Here is a 15,196-nt window from a genome sequence, read left to right as displayed (position 1 = left end):
TAGTGACTCCCAGTACTTCAATTTAACTGGCACCAAAACTAAATTATCTTCCCCATCAAACTTTTCTCTCTTGTGTTTCCTATTTTTATGAAAAAAATAAATTAATTAAAGAGATGGAATCTAGAGTTCTTCCAAAATAGTTACAGAGGTAATCCTTGTACTCTCTGCCACCAAAGTTTTTAGAATACACGCACAAATGAATATACTGGTTTGTTGATTTAGTAAAGATTATGAGTTTCATATGTATCTGGAAAAAATATTCACTCATGCTTACCAAAGGAATGGAAATTAAAATGAGGCAGTGAGGATTTTTGCCTATTAAACTGGCAAATATTTTATAAGTGTAAAAGATACCCCATGCTGATGAGTTTGTAGCAAAATGAGTTCTCAAACTAAATTTTATTTTTTTTTCAAACCAAATTTTAATTAATTAAACTTTCTGGAGGGCAATTTATCAAAATGTATCCAAGATGCTTGAAATCTTTTATAATTAAATCATGATAAATTGTGATATGCCCATATGATGCATTATTATGTAATCATTAAAAATTTGGCTTTCAGGGGCACCTGGGTGGTTCAGTTGGTTAAGCGTCTGACTTGATCTCAGCTCAGGCCTTGATCTCAGGGTTGTGAATTCAAGCACCACATCGGGCTCCACACTGGGCATGAAGCCTACTTTAAATAAAAAAAATTAGGCTTTGAAAAAATATTTTCAGACATGGGAAAATATGTTGTAATGAAAAGTCAGGATTTAAAGCCATGTACATGTATGGTATGGCATGTTAGTATTATGAATAAATGAATACATTTATGAAATACATTTTATTTAGGTTAAAATTTCAATTTTTGTTATGCTTTCACTTGTTTTTTGTAAGTTCCACTTTTATAAGAAAAAAGATATATGAATGGTAATGCCATTAATATTGGGAAAAAAAGAATAGGCTTTTTTCAGAATATATTTTTAGTTTTCAAATTTTATTTCTAAAGTACCTCACTTTTTTTTTTTTTTTATGTTTTTATTTATTTTTGAGATAGAGAGATACAGAGCATGAGCAGGGGAGGGGCAGAGAGAGAGAGGGAGACACAGAAACTGAAGCAGGCTCCAGGCTCTGAGCTGTCAGCACAGAGCCTGACGCGGGGCTTGAACTCATAGAGTGTGAGATCATGACCTGAGCTGAAGTCAGACGCTTAACTAACTGAGCCACCCAGGTGCCCCTAAAGTACCTCACTCTTAATGGCACTAATAAAGAAGTTCTCTCCTTTTTTCTACTGTCAGTGCAAATTCTTGGCACCTTTTATTTTTGGTTTTAGAATATTTAATATATAAAGTTTTGTTGATTTTCCAAAATTGTAGGATTAGTTTGAGTTAAAGAAAATAAAGTAGCATATTAGAAAGAGATCTTGTGTCATAAAGACCTGAATCCAAAGCTTAGTTTAACTGCTCACTCACTCTGTGTCCTTGGGCAAATCATTTAATCTCACTGACTTTCAATTTCCTTCACCTGATAAGGGAAGAATAATACTTTACCTCAAATAACTGTTGTGAGGCATAGGAGGTAACATGTTAAGCTCAAAATATGACTTCTGGCACACAGTATTTAAAGGCTGTAAAATTATTAGTGATTGTAAGGAAAATCTCATTTCATCATTCCCTTAATTGATGGACTAATACTTTGAACATTTAATGAACATAAAGACAGAGTATTTACAGTATATTACAGTGTAATAGACACAATAAGTCTTTGAGAAAAGCACATTACCAATAAGTTAACTGATTAAAATGACCTGCTTTCTGGGCAGTCGGTTGAGCATCCAACTTAGTCTCAGGTCATAATCCCACAGTTTGTGGCTTCGATCCCCGTGTCGGGCTCTGTGCTGACAGCAGAGCCTGGAGCCTGCTTCGGATTCTGTGTCTCCCTCTCTCTTTGCCCTTCACACTCCCCCCTCTGCCCCAGCACTCTGTCTCTCAAAAAAAAAATATTAAAAAAAAATTTTTTTAATAAAATGACCTGTTTTCAATTTAATTCATTGTTAAAGAGTGTACTGTTTTCTTCTTTTCAGGTAAAGGACTTATCTTCAGACACACTTCTCCAACAGCATGATGATTTGGATTTGGCTTTGGATAGTTGTTACAGTGGAGATACAGTAGTTATTTTTCCAGGAGAATATCAAGCTGTAAATCTTGCTTTATTGACTGATGACATCATTATAAAGGGTTAGCAGGGCATCCTTTACAGTCTTTTTATAGCAACGTATACTGGAAAAATTGCATAAGCATGGGTTAATCAAATTATTGGAAATTGTTAAAGAGTTTATGTAACACAAAAATCCCTTATGTGCCCTTTCACAATTAAGATTTTCTCACCTGTTCATGAGTATATTGCCTGTACAGATGACATTATTTGGGCATAATGTACCAGAGCAAAACAATGAGACTACTTCTTCCCCTGATAATGTAGCACTACACGCACAGAGTCTAAAAAAGATCAAAACCAGAAAAAAACAAAAAACCTGTTTGTATTATTTTCTATTTGCTCCATCTATATTTTTACTCAAATTAGTTTTTCTGTCTGTATTGCACTTATGACTTTAGTAGGAAAACCCAATGTAAGGCTATATTAAAATATACTCAGCATTTTCTCAGAAAGGTTAGTTCACATGCAGACTTGCTGAAATAGAAGAATAGAATTTACTGCGGCACCTGAGTGGCTCAGTTGTTTAGGTGTCCAACTTTAGCTCAGGTCACGATCTTGTAGTCCGTGAGTTCGAGCCTGCATCAGGCTCTGTGCTGACAGATCAGGTTGGAGCCTGGAGCCTGCTCTGGATTCTTTGTCTCCCTCTCTCTGCTCCTCCCCTGCTTGCACTCCGTCTCTCTTTCTCTCTCTCAAAAAATAAACATTGAAAAACAAGATCTTAAAAGAAGAGTAGAATTTACTAAATTTCATTCAGGTTCTGAACCTATTTAGTAACTTTAATTCTGCCCTTAGGATATTCCCACTGTGTGGCCAAAAGAAAAGAATGAGGTGACTTAAGCTTTGCCTATCAGTTCAAAAATTGAGCAAAGGTGCCTGGGTGGCTCAGATGGTTGAGCAAGTGACTCTTAATTTCAGCTCAGGTCATGACCTCATGGTCATGAGATTGAGCTCTGCATCAGTCTCTGCACTGAGCTTCGTGAAGCCTGCTTGGGACTCGCCCTCCCTCTTTGCCCCTCTCCCCTGCTTGTCTCTCAAAATAAACTTTTTAAAAATCTGAGCAAAAATTTCACTAGAACTTGATGACTGTACCCAGTAATATTTTGGGTAATAAGGAACATATTTTTAATTTTTAAAACTTATAGTCTTCTTGAAGATTCAACCCCTTCTTTTTGGATTGATAGATGATTGCTTTGACTACCCTAGATCAAAATTGTGGGCATGACTGCATTATTCTTATAACCTAATTCACGAATCTCTGCCAGTCTTTTTTAGTTATGGTAATTTATTATGGCTTTAAAACCAGGTTATGGTAAGATAGCTTTTATATCTTAGATATTTTGTAAATGACTGCTGATTATGTAATGGGAAATTTCGGAAAATATATTATGGAATGTGTATATTGAATAAATACCATCGGTACATTTCTATTGATTATAAACCAATATTCTCCCATCATGGCATCAAAATATGGACAAAAAGATTACATTATAGTTAAGTATCTTATTAGTTAACAACCTGATACTTACATACATATTGTTTATTAAAAATACATGAAAAGAAAAACTTAGTAATAGCAAGTATTACCGAATGACTAAAGGACTTTAAACTTTGGGATCACTGATTTAACTATGTGTTTTTGTCTCTATGAATCAGGAGTTGGAAAAAGAGAGGAAATTATGATTACGTCTGAGCCTTCTCATGACAGTTTCGTGGTGTCTAAAGCTGATAATGTGAAGCTAATGCATCTATCTTTGATACAACAAGGCACAGTTGATGGTATTGTGGTGGTGGAGTCTGGTCACATGACTCTAGAAAACTGTGTATTAAAATGTGAAGGAACAGGAGTGTGTGTTCTGACAGGGGCTGCTTTGACAATCACAGACAGTGAAATAACTGGTGCCCAGGTAGTCCATTTTATAAAAACAGCTTTATGTTGACAATAGATAACTGAGTGTCTTAGTGTGCAAAGGATAGTAATTACTTCATCCCTGAATTGAGTTCTAATCAAGCTTAGAAACTGATAAAATCAGGACAAGTACAGAGCATCATAGTACATATAGGGAAAGCAAACTGCCTAAATCCAAAGTAAGCAATTATTAGCTTTAAGTATGATTCTTTAAAAATCTAGGAATTGGTGGCTGTAAAACAGATCATGGGTCAGTTATTTAACCGTTTACTTAAAAAGTCTTCAAATAACAATCACAAAGCTCATTAAAGGACTGGAAAGTTGAACAAGATTAAATAAAGGAAGGGTAAAAATAATAGGACCCTTTTATAGAATGACTTAATTTTCACTAACTTTCAGCAGCATTGAGGGATTTAGAGTATAAAAAAGTAAAATTTTATAACACTGGAAAGAATTGCTTGAAGAGATTTTTGGCTCCCTTCTCCAGGCTTCATTTGGGTGGGAGAGCAATGTGACTCAATGAGACTAGTGACCTCAACCCTCCTTCTAGGCCCAATGATCTTCTAACAGTACTAGTTTTCAACGTTTCTAACATTATCTCTACAATAAATCATTACACACACAAACTATCACATACTTTTCTGTAACTTAGTGTGTTGAGAGTGCTGACATAGAATTACAATTTTCAAATCTGAAGATAATTTTGGAGAGGTATATGTGTGTTTTGAGATTGTTTTATTTGCTTTTCATTTACAGGGTGCTGGTGTTGAACTGTATCCTGGGAGCACAGCCATTTTGGAAAGGAATGAAATTCATCACTGTAATAACCTCAGAACCAGTGATAATTCAAAAAGCACCTTAGGTGGAGTTAATATGAAGGTATTATCATATTTCGTAGTATAGAATTGTTGTAAGAATTATAGTTATCACAAAGATACCAAAATATTACTTCTAGACAAAGTTTAGTTTAAATGTTATTATTGATTTGGAAAAGAATACAGATAATTAAAAATATGGCTTAAATGATGGCTGATATAAAACAATTTTAGTTTATAATGTAATAATTTCAACTTAGATTCTTAGCAGATAACTTTGATAAAGCAGATAGAACGCTTTTATAAAAATGTTTCAGATTTTTCATTGGGCAGATCTGTAATATGTTTTAGAAAGTAAAGCAAATAAAAAAATAATAAATATATTAAGAAATACTTAAATCTTACTTCCAGAGTTTGTAAAAATAATTTAAGCTAGCCAATTAAAACATTAATAGCAGTAATTTATAAGTGAAAAGCCTTCCCATTCCTTTCTACTTTCACAAATTCTACCTGTCTAGGTCCCTCTCTAGACTTATGTAGTTAATGAAGCTTTTCCTTAGAACTCTAGTTTACATATAATATTTCAAATTATTTTTATATTACTTGAAAATTTATCATTTTCTATACCTGAAATCATTTTCATATTTATATTAAAAGCTTCATGAGATACTGTATAAACTAAACCGAAAACTTCATTTAGTAATTCTGCAGTAAATATTTTTGTAGTTAATGTTACATTAATTAGTCTGAAGAAAATATCACTTGCTCAAAACTGAGATTCAGTTGTTTTAAAGACACATGTAGACCCAAGAATTAATTCTAGAGTTCATATATTTTATTTTTATAGAAATTATTGAAAAACTCCTTTCCTTGAATAATTTAACAGGTTCTTCCAACACCAAAACTGAAGATGACTAATAATCATATTTACAATAACAATGGCTATGGTGTAAGCATTCTTCAACCAACTGAACAATTTTTTATCGTAGCAGAAGCCTTCAACAAAGGGGCAGCTTCAGGGGATAAAAAAGACGACAGTATGCTCTCCAGGGTAATGCAGAATCTGAACCTGGAGATGAGTAACAATAAAATAGAAGCAAACTTGAAGGGGGATATCAGAATAGTCACAAGTTAAAGCATCTGGATTTATGTTAATGGTTTATATTTCAGATATTTAGTAAATCTCATATCCCACAGAAATGGTAGTTTTAAATTCAAAACCTATTTAATTAAAAAATATTTAAACATCTAATGCTTTCATTGAATGATTCATTTTAACTTTTTTAAATAACAGCTTTGAGATATGATTCACACATCATAAATTCACCCTTTTAAAGTATATACTTCCACACTATTTAGTATACTTTTGATAGGTATCACCATCATCACTATTTAATTCCAAAACGAATGTGTTTTCATCTTCTTAAGAGAGCAAGAGCGCGTGCATGCGTGTGCACATGAGATGGGCAAGGGCAGAGGGAGAGGGAGAGACCGTCACAGGCTGCATGCTTGCTCGGTGCAGGAGCACGGAGCCCACGGCGCGGGGCTCCATCTCATGATCTTGAGATCACGACCTGATCCGAAATCTAGAGTTGGATGCTTAACTGAAAGAGCCACCCAGGAGCCCCTGGAGGAAACTTTTTAAATCTCTTTTGAGGAGAATTAGGATTTGTCTGCCTTTGACCCAGAAAGTTGGTTAAGATAAGTGGTAGCAGAATAATGACCTTCCCAAGGATGTCCACACCCTAATCCCCAGAAACTGTGAATACATACCTTACATGGCAAAAGGGACTCTGCACATGTGATTAAAGTTGAGGACCTTGAGATGAGGAAAGTGTCCCTGATTATCCAGGTGGGTGCAATCTAGTCACATTTGTCCTTAAAAGTGGGAGAGGGAAGCAAGAGGGTGGGTCAGGGTGGTGCAACTGGAGAGGCAAGAGAAACTGAAAACAGGAGAGGGACTCAATCCATTGTTGCCTCCTCTGAAGGTGGAGGAAGGAAGTCATAACCCAGGGAACGTAGTTGGCCACTAGAAGCTGGGAGCAGCCCACGGTTGACAACCATCCAGGAAACAAATCTCAATCCTACAACTGCAAAAAACTGCATCCTGCCAGCCACCCAAATGAGCAGGGAAACAAATCCTCCCCTGAAGCCTCCAGAAAGTTCCTGTCACCATCTTGATTTTAGCCCAGGGCGACGCATGTCAGACTTTTATCTACATAAGTGTAAGATAATAAACTGGTGTTAAACCTTTAAAGTTGTGGTCATTTGTTACATTGGAAAGGAGAGATGGGAAGGTGAAGGAGGGAGAAAACTTTGTGAACAATCAAATTTCTTAGAAAATCTAAAAAATGCTTTCGCATGCTTTAGGGACATGAGAATAGGAGGGAAAAAAAAGCAAACACAAAAACAAAAAATAACTACTCTGAAGTGAGCATAGGAAAAAAGAGAAATAGACTGGAAACCAACGGCAGCAACAGATAAAAGGCAGATGACCCGTGAGTGAGCAGCGTGCTCTTGCAAAGCTATTGCTTTTTGCTCACTCTCAAAAGATCCTGTCTTTGTCCATCACCTCTTCCTGAAGCCAAAAACAAGGAAGTGGAGGAAGAGGATTAGGAAGGAAAATTCCTCCTCTTATAGCTCATTAAATTCACTATAGAAAGACTGTTCTTGTTAAAGCCTCCGTGGACAAGACCTTAAATTATGTCACCCAGTTAACAAGACCTTGTGTAAAAGAATAAAAAGGCTACTGATGAAACTGAAGAATAACCTTGTCTTATTCAACTCTCAGCCTCAAGAGATCCTCTACAGCAACAGAGTCACCTTCGCTGAGTTACAGGCAACACAAAGTAAAAGTCAAATTAAGGAAGGAAGATAAGTGTTTGAGGCTGAGTGCTTATTTCCTTTTATAAACAAAAATCCATGGTTCTTCTGCTTTGTGAAAAAGGCCATTTTTTGTATCTTAGAAGATGAAACCCCTATTTTAGAGGGAACATAAGCCATCTAATTCATTTATTTTTAATGTTTATTTTGGGAGAAAGCATGAGCAGGGGAGGGGCAGAGAGAGGAAAGAGAACACCAAGCAGACTCCATGCTGAGTATGGAGCGTCAGAGGCGGGGGGGGGGCTCCATCTCACCACCGCGACATCATGACCTGAACTGAAACCAAGAGTCAGATGCTTAAACCACCAAGCCACCCAGGCACCCCAGCCAGCCATCCAACTTAGACATAATGCCTAACTTCAGTTACAGTTACGTGTAGCCAGGTGATTAGATCCTAGCTGGAGGGAGACATGCAAGTTGGAATAATGTGCACAACTTTATAGAAAGGTCCTATCCCTTCTGCTTGGCTGGAATTCAAACGTAATGGCTTGAGAAACAACTGCTATCTTGGCCCATGTGGTGATTCTGAATGGAAACCATACAAGATGGAAGAAACATGAATTTCTAACACGAACACGTACCTACCAGCCCTACAATGAAAACCAACATGGAACATCTGTTGACCCTATACTGACTACCTCTGGACTTCTTGAATGAGGAAGAAATGTTTCTGTATTGTTTACTTCTTACTTTGGATTTCCTGGTCTCCTACAATTGAACCTAATTCTATGTAATATAGTGCTATTGTGTTGTCTTACTTTATTCCAGTTCCCAGCAGATAAATGGAAATGAATCAGGAATTGGCTATAAACTTAATTTTTCCCTACTATCTACATAGACCACCTAAGGCTCTTACTGGACTAAGTATCAAAAACAATGTTAAAACCACATTTGTTTTGGGAGGGGGGCATGCCTAGGTAGTTCAGTTGGTTAAGCATCTGGGCCACCTAGGTGCCCCTCCACTGTAAATTTCTTAGAATATAGGCCTCAGGTCTTAGGAACATTGCATCCCACACAGTACCGTGCATCCTAAGTAGTAACTGCTAAATAGTTTTATTTAAAAAAAATTTTTTTAACATTTATTTTTGAGACAGAGACAGAGCATGAATGGGGGAGGGTCAGAGAGAGAGGGAGACACAATCCGAAACAGGCTCCAGGCTCTGAGCGGTCAGCACAGAGCCCGGCGCGGGGCTCGAACTCACGGACCGCGAGATCATGACCTGAGCTGAAGTCGGACGCTTAACCGACTGAGCCACCCAGGCGCCCCAGTAGTTTTAAAGAATGATACTAGGGCATCTCTGCCTGTGCTGAAGGCTGAGATTTACAATCCAGGACTTTTTAAGGACATTTCATCAAAGTTGCTGAGGATGAAAATGTTAGGATTCTAGAGGTCAAAGACTGATCAAGGTTAGATGAGTGGCCTGTGGTGTGGAATGAAAAGGGATGAGTTTGAACCTCATTTTTCTTTTTTGTAATACTGGCAGTGGGAGTGGAAACTTCCCATTTCATTACTATGCCAGTAGCAGCTAAGGGTAGAACCTCAACTGAAGAGCACAATGGGACCCACAATGCCAAAGCCTGCTGTCAGTTTACAAAGTAGCAGCAGTGAAACTGGCTACAAATCAAAGGATGGAAAGGCATTCCTCTGGCAGCACGGGGGTACAGAAAAGTTGCTCTGATTATAGGAGAAAGTTGCCATTCCTTGCAAGACAACTGCCCCGAAGTAAGGGTTCTCTTCTAGATTCAACAGCTACACCCAGAAAACATTACATTTGAGGACAGGGGTATAATTTTTCCAAACTCTTAAAATGAAAGACGAGAAGACCATACAAATATAGTAGTATACTTCAGTGGATTGAACTGAATCAGGTGTTCTTAAAGTGAAGTACATAGGGGCTTGAAGGGTCTGTGATCTAGTGAAACTTTTAAGTAAAAAATTTTGTGCATGCCTTCTGGTGGGGAGTCACAGCTTTCATCATATTCTCAAAGGAGCCTCTCAGCCCACAGAAGCTTCTGACCACTGATATGCGTAATATTTAAGTCTCTTTTCACATATTCTTTACTATTCAAACTGAAGCCTAAAGTGGTCTTGTAACAAAATTATGTTGCTTTTTCTACAGAATGCTCATTTGTTCTGTAGAAAACTCGGGCGACTTATAACTATTTTAATACCAAACATTACAATACAAAACTTTTTTATCATTTTTTAGATTTTGCATTTGTATAAGGTGCACTTTTACTTACCAATAAAATTCTGAAGCCATTGACAGCTATCATTAGCATACTAATTTGGAAATGCTTAGAACTATTACTAATGCCAAAAAACTTTAGATTTTATTTATATCAGAGGGTTAATCAAATCCTATTGTACTTCCTATTATTTTAAAAAGATAAAATTTTTTTATTCAATTATTACTAAAGTATTAAAAATAACCACTAAGTATATATAGTTCATATTTTTATAGGTTAGTATGCAAAATACTACATAGGTTTACCAAAGTGAGAAGTGTTAAACACTGGATTATATAATTTCCTTTAACATCTCTATAATTAATTTCTAGGTTTGAAGGGAATATGTGATTTCAAAGTTTGGAAATTCCTGAATGATCTCCCATTAAGATTATCCTACGGGGACCAACTTGTTCCACTTTGCACAGTACTTTCCCAGTTTTAGTAGTTTCCATGTTTCAGTCTTGGGTAAACTGGGACAGTTGGTCACCCTAATTAGTTCCCAAGTAGATTCTTTCCTAAAAGCTAAATTATCACTAAGTAGTTCAATAACTGTAATCAGCTCTGATTCAGTAGTAAATTTTCTTCACATGATTCAGAATTTACACTATACCAAATAGGACAGTCTACAAATATCACAGGACACGAATACACTTCTAATTAACTTGCCTTTCAGGTAAATCCAGTGGGTTCAGGAACTTTTTCCAGTCAAAACCAAAACCATCCATCAGTTTCAGGGTAATTCACACTTCCATTTCTGGCGGTGTTTCTCTTATCCCAATTCTGCTTCCAAAATCAGAGGCAGGGAAACTGGCTTTCAAATATGTGCTTTGCCACACACAGTTGAGGTCCTCTTTCCAGGTGTCTGTGCTGACCCTAAGTGGACACAACTGTTCGTGGTCTCCTGGTCTGTTCCTCTGGCAGAGGTGAGGTCCAGAGGATTTTATGTGCACACTCAACATAGAGGAGATCCCATCAAACTGTAGCTGTTGTTTAGGGACACAGCGTTGACAGCCTCTTGACACAAAGACTACGCAGAGCACGGTTTCCAGGAACTGGCACATCGGCTTATTCCCTCTCTGGGCCCAGAGGAATCTCTGCGATTCCCTTCTGTATCACCCTCAGCCTCAAAGAAAGCTGAGTCATCACTGCTACAATCTTCAAACTGAGAAGTACACAGTGAAGACACCATCACACGACAGGTCCATTCTCATCCCGGCCTAAATTTCTAGCAGGAGAGACCCAGTTTTTTCAGTGCCAACTTTCCCTACACTTCCAAACCCCAATGAACGTGTGTGGTGAGCAGCAACTTTACACCCTTCCACAGATCTTTCTCCCCAATTCTTTCACCCTGTGTCTAGCCCTTTTCATCTCCTGAATGAGAAAGGGGTACAATCAGCTCTCTTGTTTTGGAAACACTTTCCAGTCACCTTGCACCTGCAACGTCCCTTAAACTGAATATTCTCTTCGTTCCAGGCAGATATAGAGGGACGTTTGAGAAAGAAAGGAAACACAGCACATTGGTTGATATCTCCAGGTATTTTTTTTTAATGTTTATTTTTGAGAGACAGAATGTGTGAGCAGGGGACAGGCAGAGAGAGGGAGACACAGAATCCAAAACAGGCTCCAGGCTCTGAGCTGCCAGCATAGAGCTCAATCCGGGCTCGTACTCAGGAACCCATGAGATCATGACCTGAGCCGAAGTTGAACACTTAACCAGCTGAGCCACCCAGGTGCCTCGATATCTCCAGGTATTAATATGCCACAAAGTAATCCTGCACATGGCCTTCCACTCCATGTGTCTGATAATTCTTAAAAAGGAATGGTTTCTGGAGGTTACAATGGATTCTTTTGACAATTAAAATCAACTTGACTTCCACTTATAGCTATGGACAGTCTGATGGCTGATTTTCCTCCCCACTCCCATGCAAACAACTAGAAAACCAAATGACCTATTTAAAAAAACCCACAAAGCTGTTATCTCCATACATGTAACTGGTAGATCACGGCAGAGGAAGAAAGAACCAAGCACAGCACAAGCAGTTTCACGGAGCTCAAGAGACAGAGGCTGTTTTAGGGAGGATAGCTATAATTGGTGGAACAAACACAGGCAGCAGGGAGCCACAAAGAGAAGAGCTCTAGAAATCTGCCTAGGCATTTCCTTAGGTTCTTAGCAAAAGACTAAAATATTATGCCTAATTGGTTCTTTCAAGTTCTAGAGAATGTATTTGTCATCTCTCTTGGCCATTCTGGTCATCTTTTGATTTCACATTTGTAGTTAAAGCTGTTGGTGAAATGAGTACCAGGTGAGTGAGGTATTACTGAATGTATATGTTCTGTGGGAGTTTTCATAACACGTGCAAAAGGCAAGAGAAAGCATGGTGCACTGATGAGGCTAGAAGTTCAGTATGGCTGGGGAGTAGGACAGGCTAGAGGAGGAGAGGGGAGAAGGGAGAGCAGTTTCTACTCTGAAGGCTCTAGGGAATCAATGGTTTAAGCCAGGAGTGGGTGGCGGTAGTATGAGATTTGTATGGGAATGTTTACGCTGGCTGCAGCATCACTGCACTTCCAAGTGAACACAAGCCTGAAGAGAACAGGCAGCTGGTTTACGAAAGCACAACCAGAAAGTGTTTAAGGCTTTGGCCAGAAGCAGCTAAAACTCCTGTGATTAAAAAAAAAAAAAAAAACAAAAACACACACACACACACACACACACACACCAAAACCCACAGATGAACAGGGGAACACAGTATAGGATAGGGCACCGGGTGAATTAGGTGGTTCTCTTCAGTCTGGAAAGTGCTGAGTTCTTGATTTCTGTGGATATCTAAGCAGCAGTTGTTAATAGGATCTGATGCTCAGAAAGGAAATCGTAGTTGGAGATACAATCTTGAGACCTGCAGCTTTAAGATGAGCCCAATTCTACTCAGTCCAAAGCCTTTGTAATCTCTCCTGTACTGTGCTATTTCTCAAGTCAGAAACGTGAAAATTTATTGAAAACCATATAGTGTTATAAATGTATAAACAACTCTACTAAAACTTGATGCACTGGTGAAGGTTCATTCTTTGATTTATAATCATTAAAGAGTTTTGTAGGTTAATTTTTAATTCTAATTAAAATTAATTTTTACACTACAAACTAACTAGAAAAGAGAATGCTGACCTTGGTCTTAGACTTTTCAAAGACAAAGCTTGGGAAAAAGTAAAAATATTCAGCCGTAGGTCAAAAGTTTTATTCAAGTGCAGAGGTCCATGTGAAATTGTGTACTGGCCAGGATTTGCTGTAAGAATAACAATTCCATTTCAAGGCTATTTATTTTAACTACTACAAGCAGTAATATCATCACTTGGTATACTTTGGAAAACTGAAAGTACAATTTTTCCTGTGAAGCTTAAAACTAACTAATAGATGTAACTGGCATTGTAAAATTACTCTACTATGTAAGGTCAACAACGAACTACATGGCCAGTATTTGGTATAATACTTTATTTTCTATTGTAGTAAACTAAAGCCAAGAAAATATCAAGTTAATTTTAAGGGCAAATCTTTACTCCTTAAAGAAAAAATACAAACTGTGGTACTTTTATAATAGGTCATCATATTTTACATAATATAAACAAAACCACTAATGTAGCTATACGCTTGGTTTCCTTAAACTACAATGAACCACAAAATGGATGGAAAATGGGTTTACTTACTGGCATCAAATAAACAACTTGGGAACTTGGGGGAAATAGGTAGCATGCAAATTTTTTTTTTTTTTTTTTTTTACTGTCTATGCATAGGAACTGACATAACCAAGCTTTAATAGCCACCACCTCCTCTTCCTTGTCCAAAGTAACCTCCCCCAAAGCCCCCTCTCATACCCCCTTGCGGGAATCCCCCAGATCCTCTGAAGCCTCCTCCACTAGCCCCTCTGTAGTCACCTCCTGAGACACCTCTAAAGCCACCTCGGGCACCTCCTCTATAGCCTCCGCCAAAGCCTGCCCGAAAGGAGTTGGGACCACCACCATAGCCACTGCCACCGAAGCCTCCACTACCACCATAGCCTCCACCACCTCCGTAGCCTCCGCTGCCATAGCCTCCACCACCATAACCAGAAGTTCCCCATCTATATCCACTTCCATTATCATATCGAGCCATCTTGGGAGGACGTGGACCATCTCCATACCTAGGAAAAGTACAAAGAAAATGAGGGGTAATGAAAAACTGCATAAATCAAGATGTCTCACCAAAAACCCCAGTTCAGCATACCCCACACTGCTTACTCCTCCTCCTCTGCAGCTTTCCTTAGAGACTAGCACTCTGAATTCAGCAGCTGTCCAAGTCAGAAATGTGGCTGGGGTCTGTCTTCACTCCTTCCATGTGCTATTCCCCCCCCCATTGCAACCCATCACCAGTTCTTCCCAATTGTCTTGCAAACCTGTCTAATACACTCACTTCTCTCCATTTCAATTCTCCCTACTGTAATTCAGGCCATCGTTATATTTATACAACTTGAACTCTGTCTTGTATTTATCCCATCCTTTCTAGGTCAGGACTTTTGTCCTTCACAGAGCAGATTATATGTGAAGCCTCCTTAATCATGATCCCTCCTGCCAAAAGTAATCTCTCCTCTTCTAACCACCCATGAGCACTACAGTTGTATCTCCCTATGACACTTATTATCTACCTTTCTTTTTGAAGACGATTCTCAATAATTCTTCATATATTTGACCCTCAGGGCAGGGCAAAGTATTAACACAATAAATAAGAGCACTGTTTTAGGAGTCGCTATGGTCTTAGTCTGAATCCAGTCCTACCATTCACTAGCTCTATGGCCTTCAGTCTGAACTTCTCTGTGCTAGTTCCCTCATTCATATTAATGGAATAAGATCTACCTACTTCACAGATCAAATATCAGAAAAGCACTTAGCACAGTGCCAAGAATACAATGGATACTATGTGTTATGATTAATAAGTTTTCAGAAGTAAATCAGTTATAGCGAGATGTGACCCAGAATCCATAAAGCATATAACAGTTCTGTATGTTAAAATTACAGTAGTTTATAACCAAATGCAGTAAGTGATCCTAAGAGGGAGATTAAGGAATATTTTTGGGTAATTAGAAAAATTTTAGTATGTTTGTATATTAGTGTTATCACAACACTTACATTTTTGGAGTGTG

At 38.0% G+C, this 15,196-nt stretch overlaps 2 protein-coding genes across 3 annotated transcripts in view; one reads left to right on the top strand and one right to left on the bottom strand.

Moving 5' to 3' along the window:
• The window catches only part of SHCBP1L (SHC binding and spindle associated 1 like), a 37,128-nt gene extending 30,963 nt beyond the window's left edge, over positions 1-6,165 (top strand). Inside the window, exons 7-10 of the mRNA XM_045452622.1 lie at positions 2,062-2,215; positions 3,849-4,099; positions 4,858-4,980; positions 5,803-6,165. Of these exons, the coding sequence (XP_045308578.1) occupies positions 2,062-2,215; positions 3,849-4,099; positions 4,858-4,980; positions 5,803-6,051 (777 nt within the window). The 3' untranslated portion in view covers positions 6,052-6,165. The remainder of the gene's footprint in view (positions 1-2,061; positions 2,216-3,848; positions 4,100-4,857; positions 4,981-5,802) is intronic.
• Positions 6,166-13,247: 7,082 nt separating this feature from the next.
• DHX9 (DExH-box helicase 9) overlaps positions 13,248-15,196 on the bottom strand; it is a 51,845-nt gene continuing 49,896 nt past the window's right edge. For both annotated transcript variants that reach the window (XM_045452619.1, XM_045452620.1), the window contains one exon: positions 13,248-14,200. In XM_045452619.1, the coding sequence (XP_045308575.1) occupies positions 13,834-14,200 (367 nt within the window). In that variant the 3' untranslated portion in view covers positions 13,248-13,833. The remainder of the gene's footprint in view (positions 14,201-15,196) is intronic.

Source organism: Leopardus geoffroyi, chromosome C3 (genome assembly GCF_018350155.1).
Source record: "Leopardus geoffroyi isolate Oge1 chromosome C3, O.geoffroyi_Oge1_pat1.0, whole genome shotgun sequence".
NCBI lineage: Eukaryota > Metazoa > Chordata > Mammalia > Carnivora > Felidae > Leopardus > Leopardus geoffroyi.
This window is presented reverse-complemented; position numbering and strand designations above follow the sequence as displayed.